This window comes from Schistocerca nitens, chromosome 8, assembly GCF_023898315.1.
Source record: "Schistocerca nitens isolate TAMUIC-IGC-003100 chromosome 8, iqSchNite1.1, whole genome shotgun sequence".
In the NCBI taxonomy this organism is placed as follows: domain Eukaryota; kingdom Metazoa; phylum Arthropoda; class Insecta; order Orthoptera; family Acrididae; genus Schistocerca; species Schistocerca nitens.
The window spans coordinates 622,302,501-622,324,057 of record NC_064621.1 but is presented as its reverse complement, the minus strand read 5'-3'; the positions used below and the strand labels follow the sequence as shown (position 1 = coordinate 622,324,057).

The 21,557-nt window shown below is 42.3% G+C and overlaps 1 protein-coding gene across 1 annotated transcript in view; it reads right to left on the bottom strand.

Moving 5' to 3' along the window:
- Positions 1-21,557, bottom strand: part of LOC126199701 (uncharacterized) — a 401,314-nt gene that overhangs the window by 6,713 nt on the left and 373,044 nt on the right. Inside the window, exon 3 of the mRNA XM_049936628.1 lies at positions 11,529-11,749. Coding sequence (XP_049792585.1) covers positions 11,529-11,749 — 221 coding nt within the window. The remainder of the gene's footprint in view (positions 1-11,528; positions 11,750-21,557) is intronic.

The window sequence follows — 21,557 nt, the reverse complement described above, 5'->3', positions numbered from 1 at the left end:
TAAATAATGCATATCACATTTATGATATCTTGTATAAGAAGACTAAAATAACGATACAGTCGGTAGAACATACACATTTATGGTATAATGTATAAGAAGGCTGAAATAACGATACAGTCGGTAGAACATGTAAAACTGAAGTTACCATAAAAGTACCAGAAAAGATATTGAATGAAGTGTTATCTTTATAACTGTCAAAATAAAGAATTCGATTTGTGTGTATAAATATAGAATACTATTTGGCAAGGTAATTTATTTAGAAAGTAATAAATGTATTCTTTTAATATTTTAATTAATTTAAATATACAGGGTATTCGTCCTAAGAGCTGTCAGTCGCATTTTCTCTCTTGTTTCAGCAAATATTTGCAATTTCGTTTTCGCAGTGCTTAGCTGGAGTCAGCCCAGATAAGTATTACTCAAAACGTCCTTCATGTGACATGTAGTGCTGTCAGAAGGCGTCAGTTTGTTTCCTATCATAAAGAAAATGATATTTAAAGCGGGATTTTACGTGCTCAATCCACAGAGCAGTCTCAAATTAGTCTAGTGCGGTATATGTTTTATCAGAGTCTAACAGGGACAGTGAAGCACGTAAAATGACCGGTATTCTGTAGGAATAAAGATTGGTTCCTAGAGCAAGAAATGCTACAATCATCATCTGCAAAAAGCCACCTGATGCCTACAGTGTTAGCCACCACATCGTTATTATAGTTTGAAAAGAATAACTTCCCTGTTGAGCGTATCCAAGATAACTTGACCTCTGCTTAAAGCATTTTCAAAAATCATCGACAAAGTATTGTACTCAAGAGTGGTTAGCCATCTCGGCAGTAATGGGATACTTAGTAAATCACAGTTTGGATTTCAAACATGCTGTTCCACTGAGACAACAATATACAAAAAATGGCTCTGAGCACTATGGGACTTAACTGCTGAGGTCATCAGTCCCCTAGAACTTAGAACTACTTAAACCTAACTAACCTAAGGACATCACACACATCCATGCCCGAGGCAGGATTCAAACCTGCGATCGTAGCGGTCGCGCGGTTCCAGATTGTAGCGCCTAGAACCGCTCGGCCACTCCGGCCGGCAGCAATATACAATTTCACTGCCAACATAATAGAGCCTTTAAATAGTAAACTGTCAAAAATAGGAATTTACTGTGACTTATCCAAAGCGTGTGATTGTGTGAACCATGACATTACATTACAGAAATTACAATTCTATGGTATAAATGGAAAAGCATACAATTGTTTAAGTCATGTCTACAGAACAGTTTCTTTACGTGGTTTAAGTGATTTAAGTCAGTTTCCCACTTCAACTAACTGGGGTGAAATTACGTTAGGTGTTCCACAGGGTTCGATCATGGGTCCCCTTCTGTTCTTAATATATATGTGAATGACCTCCATTCTTATCTGAAATAAGAAGCTAAACTGACACTGTTTGCTGATGATGCAAGCATCGTCATTAATCCAGTAAAAGAAACTCCAATAAAAAGTGATACAAATAATGCCTTTGGAAGAGTTATTGATTGGGTTGTTGTGAATGGGCTTGCTCTGGACTTTGAAAAAACACAGTACATCCAATTTTCTACCGCAAGGAGTACAGTTCCTTCAATAAATATAACACATCAACAGAAGTCAGTAGTCAGGGTAGAGCATACTAAGTTTTTGTGTGTACATGTAGATAAAAACTGTGACTGGAAAATTCATATTTTGGATCTCCTAAAGCGAATAGGTTCAGCAACATTTGCACTCAGAATTACTGCTAATTTTGAGGCTAACATAGTTTGTATATTTTCACTCTCTGATGTCATACGGATTAATATTTAGGGGTAACTCAACACTTAGGCAAAAAGTATTCACTGCTCAAAAGAAAGTGGTTGTAATAATGTGTGGGTATCATTGTCACACATCTTATAGGTATCTGTTTAAAAGGTTAGGAATTCTTACAACAGACTCACAGTACGTTTACTCAGTAAAGAAATTTGTTCTCAACAACATGGACCAGTTTAAAAACAACAGTGATATTCATGATTATAATACCACAAGAAAGGAAGACTTACACTATCCTCTACTTAACCTATCTTTGGTACGGAAAGGGTTAAAATGTGCTGCTGTGAAACTTTTCCATAGATTACCATATGAAATAAAATGTCTGTCGGACAGCAGTAATAGTTTAAAATAAATTGAAATCATATCTCCTCGACAACTTCTTCTATATCATAGATGACTTCTCGCACAGGAATAAATAAATATATAGGTATAATGTATCCATTTTGTGTCATTAAAGAAATGGGTTAGATAATAAAAATTTTAAGCTTAAAAAAAGCCCTTGATTCATGTGTGTATTTGTTATGCGCTTGACACGTTCCACATAATAACGGTTACTGTGTGATTGATCAATGGAACACGTAACTAACTGACTGTGCAGAAACACATCCTCGTCCTCAGCACCGGGTACAGTGACCAGTCGTCAGGATAAATCCAGACATGTTGTCCTATTTATCTGTTTGTCTGGGGTCCGGGTCTATTTTTAGATTATTCTCCTTCTCGCAATGTGTAGCCGGAGTCAGCCGAGATAAGCGCTACTCTGCACGTCCTACATGTGACACGTATTGCTGTCAGATCATGAGGATGAGGTCCCATACTATGAGGGGCGTAGGAGACGATGTGGGGGACCCGCACCGCCGTACTAAGCAAGGTCCTAGCGGAGGTGGTTTGCCATTTCCTTCCTCCGACCGTAATGGGGATGGCTGATGGTGATGAAGACGACACAACAACACCCAGTCATCTCGAGGCAGGAAAAATCCCTAACCCCGCCGGGAATCGAACCCGGGACCCTGTGCGCGGGAAGCGAGAGCGCTACCGCAAGACCACGAGTTGCGGACATTGCTGTCAGAAGGCGTCAGTAAGGTTGATGCAATGTTGACGCAAAGTTGACCGTAATAACATTATATTTGCAATCATTCCCGTTCTATTGCTCATTTCTTATATACCTTATGTACAGGTGGCAGTAGGATAGTCGATTTTATCGGTTTCTCACTACATAGATCCATAAGCCAGTGCATAAATCGGTGATTTAAAATTTCCGTTCATTATTTCCAGTTCCAAATTCACATTGTCTTGGCTTAGGATTATAGATATCATGTCGTGAACTCAGTACTCATGTATGAGTGTGATTTGCTGTTTGTTGATTGTCTTTCCGTTGATTCGGAGTGTGGCTCTGATAAAGAAGTTAAACTTTTAATGGAGGAAGCTATGTTGCTGTATAAATCGTGCCATGAACATTTAAAACGATGGCTCTATGTGTTTGACTACTTTTCTTGTTTCACATGGATGTTTATTAAAACAGAAGTTAACTACAGTGATGCTGCAAATAGCCTTTTCCATTTGCAGGATGAATTTGCAGCTTTTGAAACTGAAGATGTAAAATGTTTTGACCAATTCTGTAATTTTAGGCAATTTCTAAAACAAAATAGTAATGATTCTGAACTTAGTCGGTTATCTTGTAGTAAAAAATGGGCCAAGTATTTTTGTGAAAGTGAGTGTGTTGATTTTCATTCAGAATTATTAAGACTTGACGAATATTTTTTCAATGTATCAGGGGCCAATGCAAATGCAGAAAGAGTGTTTTCGCTCATTACAACACAGTGGACTAATGACGGGAATAGGTTGAACCTTCAATCTGTTAACCCTTTGTTGCCTGACGGTACTTAAAAGTACCAGTAAGTTTTGACTCTCATTATTTTCTCGTGGTGCAGTTTCGTGATCTGAGAGCCTGTCGGTACGTAACAGTAACTCTGCTGTACTGTTTCATAGTTGTTATTGTGCAATACATAGACCTCTCTGGCGGTCAGAGCTTGAAATTGTTTTTCGCGCGCTGCTGTGAAAACAGAAGATTGTATGTGCTTGTTTCCATGGTGTTGCCTGAATTTGTGCACAATTTATTGAAACTTCCGTTGTATTTTCCATTGTACGTACTTACCTTCTTTGTTTTTTTATAACAGTTTGAAGCATTACGTTACAAGTGAATGAGATAAAGTGGAAAATATAAGGCGGACTTATTAGTACCGTCAGGTTGTGCGAACACTTTATTGTAGCAACAACGCCTTACCTCTCACTAGTTGTTCTGTCCACTTTTTCTCACACAGAAATCCGTAAATACATTTGCCTGTGGAACAATTAGAAAAAACAGGAAAGGTTTGCCAGGGAATTTACCTAAAGGAAAATGTCTAAATCAAATCACAGTGTGTCATCTTTAGAACTAACAGTATTTCAATGGAAGGAAAATAAAGTAGTGTATTTTGCGTCAAACTTCCATAGCACCGAACAGTTCGTAGTGACAAGAAAACAGAAAGATGGAACTAGTATGACTATACCATGTCCAGTTATTGTATGTGATTACAATAAAAACATGGGTGGTGTGGATCATGCAGACAGATTACGTTCAACTTATGGTCTTGACAAGCGATCAAAGAAATGGTGGCACCGTCTCTTCTGGGGAGCAATACAAATTGCTTTTGTCAATGCTTACGTCATTTTCAGTGATCTACATGGGGCACTGCCACTGCTGGAATTCAGGCATGCTGTGGCACTAGGGCTAATGAATGAACAGCAAGTGCCAAATCTCAAAAAAAGAAACTCTGGTAAAGATGAAATAACTCTCCCAAAGAGAAGGGAGGATAACTTTTCTGTTCCGAAGGATGTACGTCTTGGCAACCGAGGAAACCATTTTGTAGTGTTCAGTTGTAAAAGAGGACGATGCGAAATGTGTGCAAAAAAATAAAATTCAGTCGAGACCGCATTCACAATGTAGTACATGTAAAGTGTATTTGTGCTGCAATGAGAAAAAGAACTGTTTCCTACAATTTCATGAGGTATCACTAAATATGTGATATGTATATACTGTCAAAAATGTATAGCCAAGTTACTACGTATTGTGAAGTTGCTCTAGAATAAATTTATGCGAAATTTAAAAAAAAAATTAAGAAATATCATATTTCTGTTAATTTTCTAATGTAAAAATATTTAATATTTATGTGGAATAAAGTACAAGTTATAAAAATTGGAGCATTTTTCTGCCCATGTTGTGATTCTGTCCATGGAGTCTGACGGTACTTCTGAGTACCAGGAGAGAAAAAAGTTGCAAAAAATAAAATAAAATTTTACAAAAAATCCTACCGTCATTTGAGGCCACAATAGCATAAATTCTGCAAAGAAAATGTTAAAAAGTAAAAATTTTTTTATGTCAGGAAACAAAGGGTTAAAGGCAGGTTCACGGTCCAGCATAATTTAAAAGAAATTTACTGTGTATCGTTTTATACTATCTGCTAAGCAAGCCTACACTTCTACAGACAATTGGATCTGCAGAGAAGTACCAATAAAAGTTAAAGAGTGCATGTTATGTCTATTAATTAATTAATTTCTTAAATTTGAACGTATGTTTCCGTGTGCGCCCTTTTTTTTAACTCTGTCTGCCTTTTTTGAAGCTATTTGTCCTCTTTTCCATACGTCTGCTAAAGTGCAGCCGTATGTTGTGAAGGGACGGCCGTCTCAGTAAATTGTCGCCCACCGAGTTGTGAGTTCCGTCTGTTATGACCGAAAGATTCTCTTCCCACCCCGGTCGGCCACACTGTGGGAATGGAGGCTTGCACCTGCTGGCTGCACTGCAACTTATAATTTCGATAGTGGTCATAGTGACTGAAATTTCTATACGTATCAACGGTACTGCATAAAATTCCAATAGTTTGTAATGAAAAATAGGGGTCAGTATAATTTTGCGTTTGGTAGACTTAGGCTATACATTGCTGTACACAAAATGTACATACCATATTGATCTTTTTTTAAACTTGAGACGAGATCTATCTATCTTCAGTCCCCAGAAAATACATTGTATGTATTGCATTCACTTCCAGTCGCGTGTGCAAAGGATAGAGTGAAAGTGAAATATTCGCAACATCCCTCATATCTCCTGAAAGGATCAAGATATCGAAATGAGTCTTTGGCTCATGGTAACAGGCAAAGCAGAGAGTATTGTGCCATAGAGTAAACATGCAAAACTCTCTTATCTACTGTGATATAAGAACAACTACAGAGTTTTCAATGACATAATGTAATTATCTGAAGGTCCATCGATGGATGATCAAATGAGACTTGGTATGGGTTTGAAGCAACATAAGTGAAGAAATCAAGCATTAATTTTTGTACTGAGCATAAACTACTGACCTGACTTGTCCTCAATTGCTTGTTTGATGACGGACTGTTTCGGGATTCTGTCGTAGTTGCAACTGCATTAGAATGTTAATGTAATTAAATTGCGTAAACCCCGCTGTGTTGTTATCAAAGAAGCTAATTTTAACACAACAAGAGGAATAAATAAAGTCAGGTGAAAATAAATCGCTCTTTCTTCTGTAATTTCGGCGTAATCCTGTAACTCATTGTGTTTTTAATAATAAATGGTTGACTTGTCGAATTACTGGTTGTCCTGCAATAGCCTGTTAGTACGATCATTTACAGGATCGCTAGCTATAGCATAGAAGTTCTGTGAGACGGGGGTTCGTGTGGAGGCTCAAGTTGTAGAGCAGTGACAGCCACATCGTTGACAGGATCCACTGCCAGTTTGCGGGGAAACTTTCGGTAGATAGCGGTGACGCCCAGGTTGCCCATTCTGGATTGCTCCGCTGGGCTCCCACGTCACACCGCAGTCACGACGGCAACTGGTTTTTCCTTCCGCACACCTGACATTGTCAATCAAGATTCTTCATGTTCATTTACATCTATACCCTGCAAACCATTTTGAGATGCATGGCAGAGGGTACGTACCACTGCACCAGTTATTAGGGTTTCTTCGCGTGGGAAGAATGATTGTTTGAATGCCTGTGTGCGTGCAGTAATTATTCAAATTCTATCTTCACGAGCCCTGTGTGAGAGACACGTAGGAGGATGTAGCATATCCGTAGAGTAACTATTTAAAGCCGATTCTTGAAACTTTGTTGAGTTCCTTCAGTATCTCTGTGACACTTTCCCATGGATTAAACATACCTGTCACCATTCGTGCTGTCCTTCTCTGTATACGTTCAATATCCCCTGATAGTCCTATCTGCTATGGGTCCCACACACTTGAGTAATATGTTAGGATGGGTTGCATGAGTGATTTGTAAGGAATGTCTTTAGTAGGCTGATTGTATTTCCCCAGTGTTCTACCAATAAACCGAAGTCTGCCACCTGCTTTACCCACAACTGAACTTAAGTTATCATGCATTTCACATACCTACAAATTGTTACACTCAGGTATTTATTTGAGTGACTCTTTTGATATTATAGTCATGGGATACCACTTTCTCAGCCTGATAATTGATTGTATAGTGTGACGTTGTGTATATTATGTTTTTCGAGTATATATCAGACATTTGGTAACGTGCATACTTTGATTTACGTATTGATATTAAGTTAGGTTTGTTCTAATAATGGCATTTTTACGCAAAACACAAAAAAAACTTACCACTTTCATTTGGAGTGGGAAACCGATTACTTCTTAACCCAGATAAAGGATAAATGTGCTGCCTCTGCTGTGCAAGTGGACCAGATGAGAACAAAGGGAACTTCGAATGTAACTTGTGAAGTGTTCATCAGGGATTGAACAGGATTTCCCACTCGATCCTGCTGTTGGGAAAAAAGTGAGGCAGCTAAAATACAAACGTAATACTCTACAACCGACTTTTTTTAAACCGTCAGACAAGAACAAAACAGCAACTAAGGCGTCATTTAGAGTTTCAAAAATTATTGCACAGAATAAGAAATCTTACGAAGACGGCGAATTAATCAAAACTGCTTCAGTTGATAGTTTCAAAAATGAAACTGAGGTAATGTTTGCTATTAAAACTGTACAGCTTTCTGCAAATACGATAATGAGGATGGTTGAGGTTACCAGTTCTGACGCTATTTCATAACATAAAACTGATTTCGATCTCTGCAGCTGTTTTTTCCCTCCAACTGGACAAATCGACTGATACGGTTTATGCGGCTCAGTTGGCCGTTTTCCAAGGACCGTTTTTGAACATATAGAAATAAGAGAGAAGCTGGTAAAGATCATACCACTAACAGAAGCGTCTAGGGGGCAGCACATTTTTTTCAGTATTTAAAGATTTTGTAAACTCTGAAAATATTTCTGTAAAGAGTTCGTGGACTTAGCAACTGATGGAGCTCCTGCTATGACAGGCAGAGAGAAGGGATTCGTAAACCTGGGTCGTAAAGACAACAGCTGTACGAAATTTTCGTCTTGCCACTTTGCCGGAGTGGCCATGCAGTTCTAGGCGCTACAGTCTGTAGCCGAACGACCGCTACGGTCGCAGGTTCGAATCCTGCCTCGGGCATGAATGTGTGTGATGTCCTTAGGTTAGTTAGGTTTAGGTAGTTCTAAGTTCTAGGGGACTGATGACCTCAGAAGTTAAGTCGCACAGTGCTCAGAGCCATTTGAACCATTCTGCCATTTTGCAATACACCAGCATTCTCTGTGTGGAAAGTTTTAAGTACGAACGATGTAAAGAAAAGAGTCATAAAAGTAGTGAACGAAGTTAGAGCACATGCGATTGAGAAGCGTTTGTCCAGAACACTGACTATAAATGTAAGTTTCTGGACAAACAAACAAATGTAAGTTTTTTTAAAGTTCTTGTCCCTGTCCTAGTATATTGTGACAGCTCAAAGTGGGATGTAAAAACGATACGGTAGCTCAGAAGTTTCCTAAGTTTGGCGACCACTGCTCTAGAGCCGTGTGGTATCGTATTGACGTCGCTTCGCCACACTAAAGTTGGCAACGCAAATCGTACCACAGACCATTAGCGTGATCTCGCTGCAGTCCACAACGGCGTACGAGAGGGCACCTGAAGAATACACCACAGCAGCATCCTCACACTGAGGCCAATATAGAGATCAGTCAGTGAGAGCCCTGCCCCAGTTCGCGGTCTCATCTGAAGGAGTCAGCACCGTAACATAGGACCAATGTGATAGTTAAAGTTTCCGTTGGAATTGTTTAGTCAAATATGGAACGTCATACTGCAACAGAACTGTTAGTTAGTTAGCTCATCAAGTGATGCTTTGCTAATCCATGGCATTTGTCAATTATCCAGTACTCCACTGGAGAAGAAGTGTATCAATGTCAAATAAACCTTCTATTTATTTATGTACAGTCAGATCCACAAGAAAGTGAACGCCATAATTTTCAATGTAACATCTGGAGTGACATCTCTGGTAGTGGTCCTGAATCTGTAATCAGTGCGATTTTGCACAGTGTATACATAATCACTGTGGGAATTGACTGTTTTGTTTTGTTGGTTAGTCCGCCCTGATAGCTGAGTGGTCAGCGTGACGGATTGCCGTCTTATGGGCCCAGGTTCGATTCCCGGCTGCGTCGGAGATTTTCTCTACTCAGGGACTGGGTGTTGTGTTGTCTTGATCATCATTTCATCCCCATCCCACGCGCAGGTCGCCCAATGTGGCGTCGAATGTAATAAGATCTACACCGAGGCGGCCGGACCTGCCCCACAAGGGGCCTCCCGGCCAATGACGCCAAACGCTCATTTCCACTTTTTTGTCGGTTTCAGTTTACAATAAGTGCAAAATACGAGTATCTGAAGTGCAACGAGACAGTGCTCCTGGTAATTCATCCACAAAAAAAAAAAAAAAAAAAAAGAAATGGCTCTGAGCACTATGGGACTTAACATCTGTGGTCATCAGTCCCCTAGACCTTAGAACTACTTAAACCTAACTAACGACATCACACACATCCATGCCCGAGGCAGGATTCGAACCTGCGACCGTAGCAGTCGCGCGGCTCTGGACTGAGCGCCTTAACCGCGAGACCACCGCGGCCGGCAATTCATCCACAGGGACCAAAGCTTTCATATGGAGCTGCTGCTAAGATTCTTAGAAAGTCGAATACAATCGTTGCGAAGTGGGTCAAACGATATTTAGGGGTTGGAAACGTGGATGATTTACCGGAGAAACGGCTAAGATGCCAAGCTATTTATAATAGTGCCTTTTATTTCAGAGAGATAACGGCATACACGTACTTGTGGAACTGACTGTAATAAAGTGCAGTAATATTTCATGTGTTCTAATTTGATGAGTGTGGACCCAGAGTGATGAAACAATGCAAAGTGGTGGCTGAACGAAAATAGTTTTGCCTGGTCGCTACAAACTGTATCTCTCTTAGCGTGCTCCCACGTCGGCATGGGAGCCCACATCACTACCTTTGTCCCCTCCCACAACGCGACATCTGCACTGCTACAGACCGAGTACTACAGTATGCACTCTAACACTCGACTGGGATGACACGCAAAATGTTGTGTACATAGTTCCACGTAGCCAGCGCGTACACAACTTTCCCACTAGAGCGCGCCCCGCTAAGCACAACAGCGCAGGCGCAGCGCTCGTCCATCTCCGCACTATGAGATGGCGCTGCCATAGAGACGGACCAAATTCTGCTTCCACCGATCCGCGTATTAATATGTAACGCAGCCAATGAGATCGCTGGTAACGTAGAACCTTTTCTCCTCACGGATCACACTCGCGCAGTGACACATGAGTGCGCGAGGTATTATAACGAGTGTACAGACCTCCCATTAGTCAGTCTGCATTTGTCTGTAGTGAAGTTTCAGTGTGCGCCTAATAAGATTATCATATTCCTGTACATAGCCATGAAGATAAATGTATAGACACTTTTGGCAAGTATCAGAGATATATGTGAAAATAAGATTAACGTACCAATACCAAAGGAACTTCAGATTGTCAACTGTAAATAGCATCCAGAACCAAGTTAAGTAATTTTTATGCTTGTTATTATTTTTAATAAATGTGTGTGAAAATTAATCAAGTTCCGTTTAAAGTCGGTTACCGTCAATCTGCTACTCTAAGCGTGAAAGTGGCATTTGTATCGTCTGACCTAACGGCAGAAGATAAACACGCCACGATGATCCCCAAAAATATCGCACTGCAACAGCGAGAAACACGGAAAAATGTGGCAGCCGATCTGTTAGAGGAAACGGAAATCAATCTAGAATTGTTGAGCAGTGTTATCACTGGTGATGAAAGTTGGTTTTTTTCAGTGCGATCCAGAGACAAAACGCGAAAGTTTGCAATGATGCTCAGAGGGATCGCTCAGACCAAAAAAAGCTCGCATGTTGCTGACACTCGCCTATTTCGTTAGAGCGACAAGTCAAATAATCTGATGGTGTGTGTACCGAAGGTCTTACAGTCCGCAGCTCGTGGTCGCGCGGTAGCGTTCTCGCTTCCCGCGCCCGGGTTCCCGGGTTCGATTCCCGGCGGGGTCAGGGATTTTCTCTGCCTCGTGATGACTGGGTGTTGTGTGATGTCCTCAGGTTAGTTAGGTTTAAGTAGTTCTAAGTTCTAGGGGACTGATGACCATAGATGTTAAGTCCCATAGTGCTCAGAGCCATTTGAACCATTTGAAGGTCTTACAGTACGCACACCACACAAAACTAGTGAGAGACGACTGTGGTGGGGTCCGCGCCTCACCGTGGCGGCGCTCCTGCAGCAGCGTGGCGACCACGGAGACCGAGTAGAGGGGCAGTGCGCACCAGTCGTCCGCGTACACGTGGGTCACCAGCGTGGCGCGCACCGACACTCCAGCTCCAGCTCCAGCTCCAGCTCCAGCCCCGTCTCCAGCTGTGGGCTGCGACTCCAGCAGCAGTCTGCGCAGAGACCACGGCCCGCCCCACTCCTGCGGAGGCTCGCACCTGCAGGCACACGGGGCGCCCTGCTCAGCATCCCAAAACTACATCTACATCTACACATGCGGTGCAGGCCACTGCAATTGCAACACCGTGCAACAAACATCAAATTACGAGCGGTATTTAATAAGTAATGCAACACATTTTATGCTTCTCGGCCAGTTTCGCTTGAAAAAATGCACACTTTGTTGTGGGATATCTTGGAGTATTCTTGCTTCAGCCCTTTTAGTTGTAGGTAGGCTGTTTAGGTTTTTATGTTGGTAACACCACGTAGCGCTCTGTATGAAAAGCGCTGACTGTGCTGCGTGCAGTCTGTGGCTGGTTGCCATCGTTGGAATATTTGCTTGTGTAGTGTTGGGCAGTTGGATGTGAACAGCATGTAGCGTTGGGCAGTTGGAGGTGAGCCGCCAGCAGCGGTGGATGTGGAGAGCGAGAGGGAGATGCCAGAGTTTTGACAGGTCACTATAAGGAGACGACCTGCACGTATGTTCGCCAGAAAAAGGAAATTTGTAAAGATAGATGTCAAGAATTGATAGATATATACACTATTGGCCATTAAAATTGCTACACCAAGAAGAAATGCAGATGATAAACGGGTATTCATTGGACAAATATATTATACTAGAACTGACATGTGATTACATTTTCACACAATTTGGGTGCATAGATCCTGAGAAATCAGTATCGAGAACAACCTCCTCTGATCGTAATAACCGCCTCGATACGCCTGGGTATTGAGTCAAACAGAGCTTGGATGGCGTGTACAGGTACAGTTGCCCATGCAGCTTCAACACGATACCACAGTTCATCAAGAGTAGTGACTCGCGTATTCTGACGAGTCAGCTGCTCGACCACCATTGACCAGACGTTTTCAGTTGGCGAGAGATCTGGAGAATGTGCTGGCCAGGGCAGCAGTCGAATATTTTCTGTATCCAGAAAGGCCCGTACAGGACCTGCAACATGCGGTCGTGCATTATCCTGCTGAAATGTAAGGTTTCGCAAGGATCGAACGAAGGGTAGAGCCACGGGTCGTAACACTTCTGAAATGTAACGTCCACTGTTCAAAGTGCCGTCAATGCGAACAAGAGGTGACCGAGACGTGTAACCAATGGCACCCCATACCATCACACCGGGTGACACGCCAGTATGGCGATGACGAATAAATGCTTCCAATCATTGTTCACCGCGGTGTCGCCAAACACGGATGTGACCATCATGATGCTGTAAACAGAACCTGGATTCATCCGAAAAAATGACGTCTTGCCATTCGTGCACCCAGGTTCGTCGTTGAGTACACCATCGCAGGCGCTCCTGTCTGTGATGCAGCGTCAAGGGTAACCGCAGCCATGGTCTCCGAGCTGATAGTCAATGCTGCTGCAAACGTCGTCGAGCTGTTCGTGCAGATTGGTTTTGTCTTCCAAACGTCCCCATCTGTGGATCGAGACGTGGCTGCACGATCCGTTACAGCCATGCGGATCAGATGCCTGTCATCTCGACTGCTAGTGATACGAGGCCGTTGGGATCCAGCACGGCGTTCCGTATTACCCTCCCGAACCCACCGATTCCATATTCTGCTAACAGTCACTGGATCTCGACCAACGCGAGCAGCTATGTCGCGATACGATAAACCACAATCGCGATAGGATACAATCCGACCTTTCTCAAAGTAGGAAACGTGATGGTACGCATTTCTGCTCCTTACACGAGGCATCACAACAAAGTTTCACCAGGCAACGCCGGTCAGCTGCTGTTTGTGTATGAGAAATCGGTTGGAAACTTTACTCATATCAGTACGTTGTAGGTGTCGCCACCGGCGCCAACCTTGTGTGAATGCTCTGAAAAGCTAATCATTTGCATGTCACAGCATCTTCTTCCAATCGGTTTAATTTCGCGTCTGTAGCACGTCATCTTCGTGGTATAACAATTTTAATGGACAGTAGTGTAATATAGTGTATTGCAATCGTGAATAAAACCAACGTGTTTACAGAAAAAAATGAGATGCTTTACTTATTGAACGCCCCTGGTAAGTTTTAAGGTCCATTGTTTACTTCAGTCGAAACTTCCTCGCTGAGTGGCTGTGATCGGAACATAAACTGCCGCTTCGTCTCCGACTGCAGCATTCAGAGGTAAAACGGCGACTGTATCAAGGGCTCTAAAGGCCTCCAAAATTGTAGAGCTATATAGAGGGCACCACCATTCGCTACGTAATGTCGAATGCGTAATTATCTTTGGCTGTCGGCATGGCTCTCGATTAAAAGTAATCGCTCGGTATTCTATTGGTACAAATTTCACATCAACTCTTTGTCTAACTTAATACCTCCTTATTTTCTTTTAAAATTATTACAATGTAATCCTTTTTTAAATTTTCGACACAATCACTTTTTTATGACACAATCACGACCTGTTTCGGCCTAGAATGGTTACATTTAGACGCTACTGGCAGCCTGTGGTGAACAAATATTCATGCGTTTTCATGACCATTTATTCACCAAATTCCGCCCATTGCATAGAAGATGGCGACTGCAGGCCTAAATCTGTTATGTTTGTGGCATAAAAAATGACTGTCAAAAATTTAAAAAATGTCATTTTTTCCGTTGTCCTTCGTTCCGTAGTTGCTTCAAACTTTATGGAGGTATGTTTCGTTTTTGCAGTTAAATCAAATGCGAAAAGTGACAGCTGGTAACATTACACATTGTAAATACACACACATGTTGAACACACGGGGAAAAGTGCAAGTGAACTGTTTAATAAATGTTGACGTAAAAGCGCCGAAAATCTGTCATCTGGAGTATGGAGACTTGAGTCAACACATTTCCAGGATGACACACTTGGACTAAAAGCATGACAAATCATTAAGTATCACCAAACGATAATTTAACGTCACTAAACTGGTGCCGCAGAAGTTGTTTCTAACCTAAAAAACACGAGAGTAAAATGGGAAAACGTAACATATTAGCATACTTGGAGGTACTATTTGATGCACTTATTACATATATAAAAGAAACATGTGTAAAGGGGTCACTGAAAAAGCTTAATAATAAAAGAAGCGAAACGCCTATGGCCAAAATCAAACTGCCTTTCATATAGTTGGAGAGACGGAACATAACATAAGTTGTAATAAGTCGAGCACCGTCTCCTTAAACGGAATGTCGTTTTTTCCAAATATGTCACGGTATTTGTAACTTTCTATGGTCTCTTAACTCGCACCCATGGTAATGTGTTTTCTTTGATAAACGTTAGTCTCGCTGAATTTTATTTCCTGCTTGATGCAGTTGCCATTTTACCTTTGGAGATGTCTCCCGTTATCGGAGACGGAACTTGACGGTATAGTTGTATAAGGGGGAGTCAGGTGAAAACGAGGCAGATGGAAAAACGTAAGGTAGCCGTTTATTATTCCTAGTCGCCATAACTGTTAATACATTCATCCCACTGTGAGACAAAACTGTCAGTGCCTTCACAGGAAAAGGTTTTTCGGTTGTCGTCGGCCCCGCCACCTCTCCGGTCGAAGCAAATCGACGGTCACGAATTTCTTCCTTCGGGGCTTCAAAAAATGGAAATAGCTTAGGGAGAGATCTAGACTGCACGGAGAATGCGTACCGCCTTCCTACTGAAACTTCTGTACCGCACCTGAAACAACCTCGGCGACATGCAGGCGGTCTCACGTGTATCGACTACGCTGTAGAAGTTTCGCTGGGACGCCTGTACACATCATCGATATGGTCCCAATCTCTCCTCCAAGCGAACACATCGCTAGAGAGTGCGTGGTATGTTCTTACAGAACACGTCAGAGGACGTTTTTGTGAAGAGTTTCGTAGGGTGTTATGCTTATGTGAAAAGTATGAATCGTGCTTCGTCACTATCTGATGTAAGCCAAAAATTACATGCATATCTGTTTACCCCAACAATGCAAACTTAAATTAGAGAAACAAAATGAATATCAGCAATCTGGAATGTATTACTTAACCAACTTTTGAAGAAGAAGAAGAAGAAGAAGATTCACGTAAATACGGCGGAGGTTCGAGTCCTCCCTCGGGCATGGGTGTGTGTGTGTGTGTGTTAGGATAATTTAGGTTAAGTAGTGTGTAAGCTTAGGGACTGATGACCTTAGCAGTTAAGTCCCATAAGATTTCACACACATTTGAACATTTTTTTTCACGTAAATACTTGACAGAACGGTTAGCACACAAACTTTAATTAAGTACCGAGTCACACACACCAACGCCGCCTCCATTCTTCCACCGGCCACCACCGCCATCCCCAGGTCACCCACCAGTACTGCCACCATCTCCACCCTCACACTGGCTTCCAGTGCTGCCACCACTGTTGTCACATATGGTACTTTATCAACAATGTTGGTAGCTGTGAGATTTTGCTCCCAAGCAGACCTAACTCTTCTAGATCAACAGCAATAAACACAGCGTTGCACACACTGGTAGTTTTGTGTGTGTGTGGGGGGGGGGGGGGGGGGAGACAGAGAGGGTGAGAGAGAGGGAATGTACTTCCACTTCGAAGTCCCTCTCACTGAGTTGACCTGCAGGCGGGACTCATAGCATACTACCACTCACTGCTGTCCTGTGGTCTACTTTTATTGGATCAATGCAGCCATCATCAAAATAGTACTTATTCTACAGAAGCGAATAGTAAAAATATTATGTATATCTTACAACAGCCTCTTCATGGCCGTTGGGATTTTTACACTCTTGAAATTGTACATTTACTAGTGGGACAGGGCTTCTGCAGGACCTTGGGATCCTTACAATGATGTGCCAATAGATTCACTGTCTTTACAGAGAAAGACTGTCCAAAGAGGCATGATGTCCATAGAGGCATGAAGCACGAACTGCTTGATATAAACACTTATGACAGTCTTAAATCCGTGGGCTTCCATGCCTAGTGACAGCCTCATTAACATCTTCTGGTGTATTGTCCGTGACATCTTATAAAATACTTACAATACAAATGCTAAAATAAACAGTCCTTTCAATTGTGTTGCAGCGGCCTTCCTCAGGGAAAAGAGTAATCAGCTGGCAAGTGGGTGCTTACAAATACCGATTTTGGTCTTATGACACCGCTAGAAAGGCGATGTACGGAAACACTTACTTCCCAGCTAGTTACAATTTTCCCTGAGGAAGGCCGCTGCAACACAACTGAAACGTTGCCTTATCTTAGCATTTTAGTATTTTAAGTAAGAGTTAATTGTTCCAACTTTTTCAATAATTTTTGTACACAAAGGTTTTAGAGCTATTTTATACTCTAGCTACAACTGCTTCAGATTCTCTGCGGTTTCTTTTCCTTATGCTCAAGTATCAGGAATACCACTGACTTGGCATTATTTCCAGTTGTGCATGCACATTATAAGAATTTACCCCACAATCGAGCAAGTTCTTACAGTGGTGAGGTAAGCTATTAAGCATTTACCAAAGATATTATAAGAGATGAGGTCAAAAATCAGAGGGAATGTTGAGAAAAGAAATATTTATTCTAACGATAGAAAACTGAAACATACATTAGTTTTCTACATAGCTTCCCTGCATTTCAACCACTTTGTCCAATGTTTCAGAAGTTTTTTGATTCTCTCAGAAACAAGTTTTTTGGTTGCACCTGCAACCAATTTTGTACCACATCAATGATTTCTGAATCGGTTGCAAATCTTCTTCCCCTGAGCGCTTCCTTCTATGGTCCAGACATACGGAAATCGCTTGGAGGCAGGTCCGGACTGTACGGAGGGTGTTCCAGCAGTTCGAATCCCACTTCCTTTATTGTTTCGGCAGAATGTGGCCGAGCGTTGTCTTGCTGCAGGGTGGCATCTTTTCGCAGTTTTATGCAACGTTTGACTCTGATTGCAGGTTTCATTTTAGTTCGCAACACACAATATTTCTCACTGTTCACAGTTTCGCCTCTTGGGGTGAAATGAACGGCTGCCACTCCTTTCATGTCCCAGAATAATGTTAGCATAATCTCACCTGCTGATGACTGACGAAATTTCTTAACTTTTGGTGATGACGGGTGTTTCCAAACCATGCTCGCAGCCTTTGTTTCCGGTTAGTGATGACGCATCCACGTTTCATCTACAGTACCGATTTGCCGTAAAAATCCACTCCCTCGGGATGACAACGAGCCAAATTTTTACGACGGGCGTCCACTCCTTGCGCCTTATGCTGCGCTGACAGTTCTTTCGGTACCCACCTTTCACACACTTTCCGAAAATTTTACCTGTCGTGTAAGACGGAATGCGCTGAACCATGTAAAGTATTGGCGATTTCGTCCACTGTGATCTGCCTGTTTTAAATCACTATACCCTCAACGACTTCCAAATTGTTTTCAATTGTTGACGTCAGTGGTGTGCCGATCTTTCTTCTTCACTTAGAGCAGTCCTTCCCTGTTTGAAGCGCTCTATCCATTCGTAGATACGCTACGGTCGCAGGTTCGAATCCTGCCTCGAGCATCGATGTGTGTGATGTCCTTAAGTTAGTTAGGTTTAAGTACTTCTAAGTTGTAGGGGAGTGATGACCTCAGCAGTTAAGTTCCATAGTGCTCAGAGCCATTTTAACAATTCGTAGATATTGCTTCGCGATAAACAGCTGTCATCATACTCCGCTTGCATTCGACAAATAATTTCCGCAGCCCTAACACCTCCCACACACAAAAAGCGAATCACTGTCCTCATTTCCTCCTTGGTGCACATCGACAATAGAGCTGCCATGCTTCACAGTCAGCTACAACATAACGACTCACGTGGAAATAAGAGTGACATGTATAGAATTGATGCAGACGACGAGACGTCAGTCCTGGATACAAGCAATGTTACCATTTCCTAAGGAGAGAAATTGCCAAAGTCCCTTTATTTCTTGACTTCCCTCGTAGTTTTGTGTTTTTCATTGTTTTTTCCTTACATATGACTTTGTTATCAATATTACAGGAAAGTCTGACTGTTAGTCTGACATTACTTGTTTTCCCACTTTGTTATAGGTTTCTTTTGGCTCTTTGCCTGCCTCCTTTTTGTGATTTCTCGCCGCGCGTAGTGGCCGCGCGGTTACAGGCGTCATGTCACGACCCTCCCCCCACACGTCCCCCGGCGGAGGTTCGAGTCCTCCCTCGGGCATGGGTGTGTGAGTTGTCCTTAGAGTGAGTTAGTTAAGTTTAAGTAGTGTATAAGTCTAGGGACCGATGGCCTCAGCAGTTTGGTTTCTTAGGAATTCACACACATCTGAACGTTTGTAATGTCTCATGTTGCTTTCACAAGGAAAGTACGTACTAAGATACTGCATATGACGTGGAGCAGCTTGCCACGACGTAACAACTAGCCCAGACGAAACTGTAACGAACTGCTCCGTACATAGCCATTTCATGTTTGGTTACATATAAGCATAATTCGCTATTGCAGACAAATTTTAAAACTTTTTATCATTCACCTTAAGCTAAAGGCTTTCATGTTATACAGCACTTGCTCTGATATACAGGAATTATACGTTTCTATTTAAAAAATACTCGTAGAACGAAGAATTACAGAGAGAATCAAAGTTTTCTTCCGGAGACGCTCTAATACTGACAGCACGCTCTCCAGCGGACAGCAGCACGCCTGTACTATACGATGATACCGCCTACTGGAAGGGAATGGCGTTGTTCCAGCGTTTAACACAAAATTCGCGTGTAACAAGTTGCCCTGTGTAACAAGTAATCCCAACCTCCGCTGTTTTATAAAACGACGCGGCAGATCCCAGAAGGATTTCAGTACTATTTTTCCCGGTGATAATGGAGGATAATGGAATGTAGTCGAATTAAATCGGGTGATGCTGCCGGAATTAGATTAGGAAATGAGACACTTAAAGTAGTAAAGGAGTTTTGCTATTTGGGGAGCAAAATAACTGATGATGGTCGAAGTAGAGAGGATATAAAATGTAGACTGGCAATGGCAAGGAAAGCGTTTCTGAAGACGAGAAATTTGTTAACATCGAGTATAGATTTAATTGTCAGGAAGTCGTTTCTGAAAGTATTTGTATGGAGTGTAGCCATGTATGGAAGTGAAACGTGGACGATAAATAGTTTGGACAAGAAGAGAATAGAAGCTTTCGAAATGTGGTGCTACAGAAGAATGCTGAAGATTAGATAGGTAGATCACATAACTAATGAGGAGGTATTGAATAGGATTGGAGAGAAGAGAAGTTTGTGGCACAACTTGACTAGAAGAAGGGATCGGTTGGTAGGACATGTTCTGAGGCATCAAGGGATCACCAATTTAGTATTGGAGGGCAGCGTGGAGGGTAAAAATCGTATAGGGAGACCAAGAGATGAATACACTAAGCAGATTCAGAAGGATGTAGGTTGCAGTAGGTAATGGGAGATGAAGAAGCTTGCACAGGATAGAGTTGCATGGAGAGCTGCATCAAACCAGTCTCTGGACTGAAGACCACAACAATACCAACAACATTTGCCGGTGATTAGCAAAAATGCTATTTACCATCCTTTACTGTTCTCAGTACATAATTTGCGCTGGAATTTCAACGAAATACATAATACAGTGCTAAGAGTGAGTTAGGGCATATGTGGGCAGCTTATGTTAGTTTCACAGTAAGCGACGAAATAGCTTTGAGATTTCACCTACATCAACATCTAAATCTGAATCGCACTCTGAAAGCAACCTAATGGTGTATGGCGGAGGGCACTTCTGGTACAATTATCTGATCCCCCCTACCATGCTTCACTCGTGAATAGCGCGTGGGAAGAATAATTATCGATAAGCCTCTGTATTGGTTCTAATTTCTGAAATTCTCTCTTCTTGGTCATTACGCGAGACATATGGCGGCGGGGAGGAGTAAGTCATATGTCGTTCGACTCATCCCGGGAAGTGCTCTCTCGAAATTCCGACAGTAGAGCACTCCGTGACGCACAACGACTCTCTTGTAACATCTGCCAATGGAGCTTTCGAGCATAACTGTAACGTTTTCGCACCGGCTAAACGCTTCCGTGACGAAACGCACCGCTCTTATTTGGATCTTCTACATCTTTTTTATCAGTCCTGCCGGATATGGATCCCAGATAGGTGAAGAGTACTCAAGAATCGGTCGAATAAGCGCCTGATAAGCCACTTCTTTCGTGGATGAGTTACATTTCCTTAAGGTTCTTCCTATGAATCTCAGTCTGGCAATCACTTTCCCAGCCGGCCGAAGTGGCCGCGCGGTTCTGGCGCTGCAGTCTGGAACCGCGAGACCGCTACGGTCGCAGGTTCGAATCCTGCCTCGGGCATGGATGTGTGTGATGTCCTTAGGTTAGTTAGGTTTAACTAGTTCTAAGTTCTAGGGGACTGATGACCTCAGATGTTAAGTCCCATAGTGCTCAGAGCCATTTGAACCATTTTTGAATCACTTTCCCAATTATTTATGTGCTGTTTCCACTTAATGTCGCTCTGGATAATTACTCCTAGATATTTTGCGGTAGTTTCCAGCAACTGGTCATCAATAATGCTGTCGTACAGTAGTGGACTTCTTTTCCTATGTATGCACATGTTACGTTACCTACGTTCAGGGTCAACTGCCAGAGCCTGCAGTATTCATCAATCCTCTGCAGGTCATTCTGCAACTAGATACCGTCTTCTGGTTCCGACGCATTACCGCGAGACCGCTACGGTCGCAGGTTCGAATCCTGCCTCGGGCATGGATGTGTGTGATGTCCTTAGGTTAGTTAGGTTTAACTAGTTCTAAGTTCTAGGGGACTGATGACCTCAGATGTTAAGTCCCATAGTGCTCAGAGCCATTTGAACCATTTTTGAATCACTTTCCCAATTATTTATGTGCTGTTTCCACTTAATGTCGCTCTG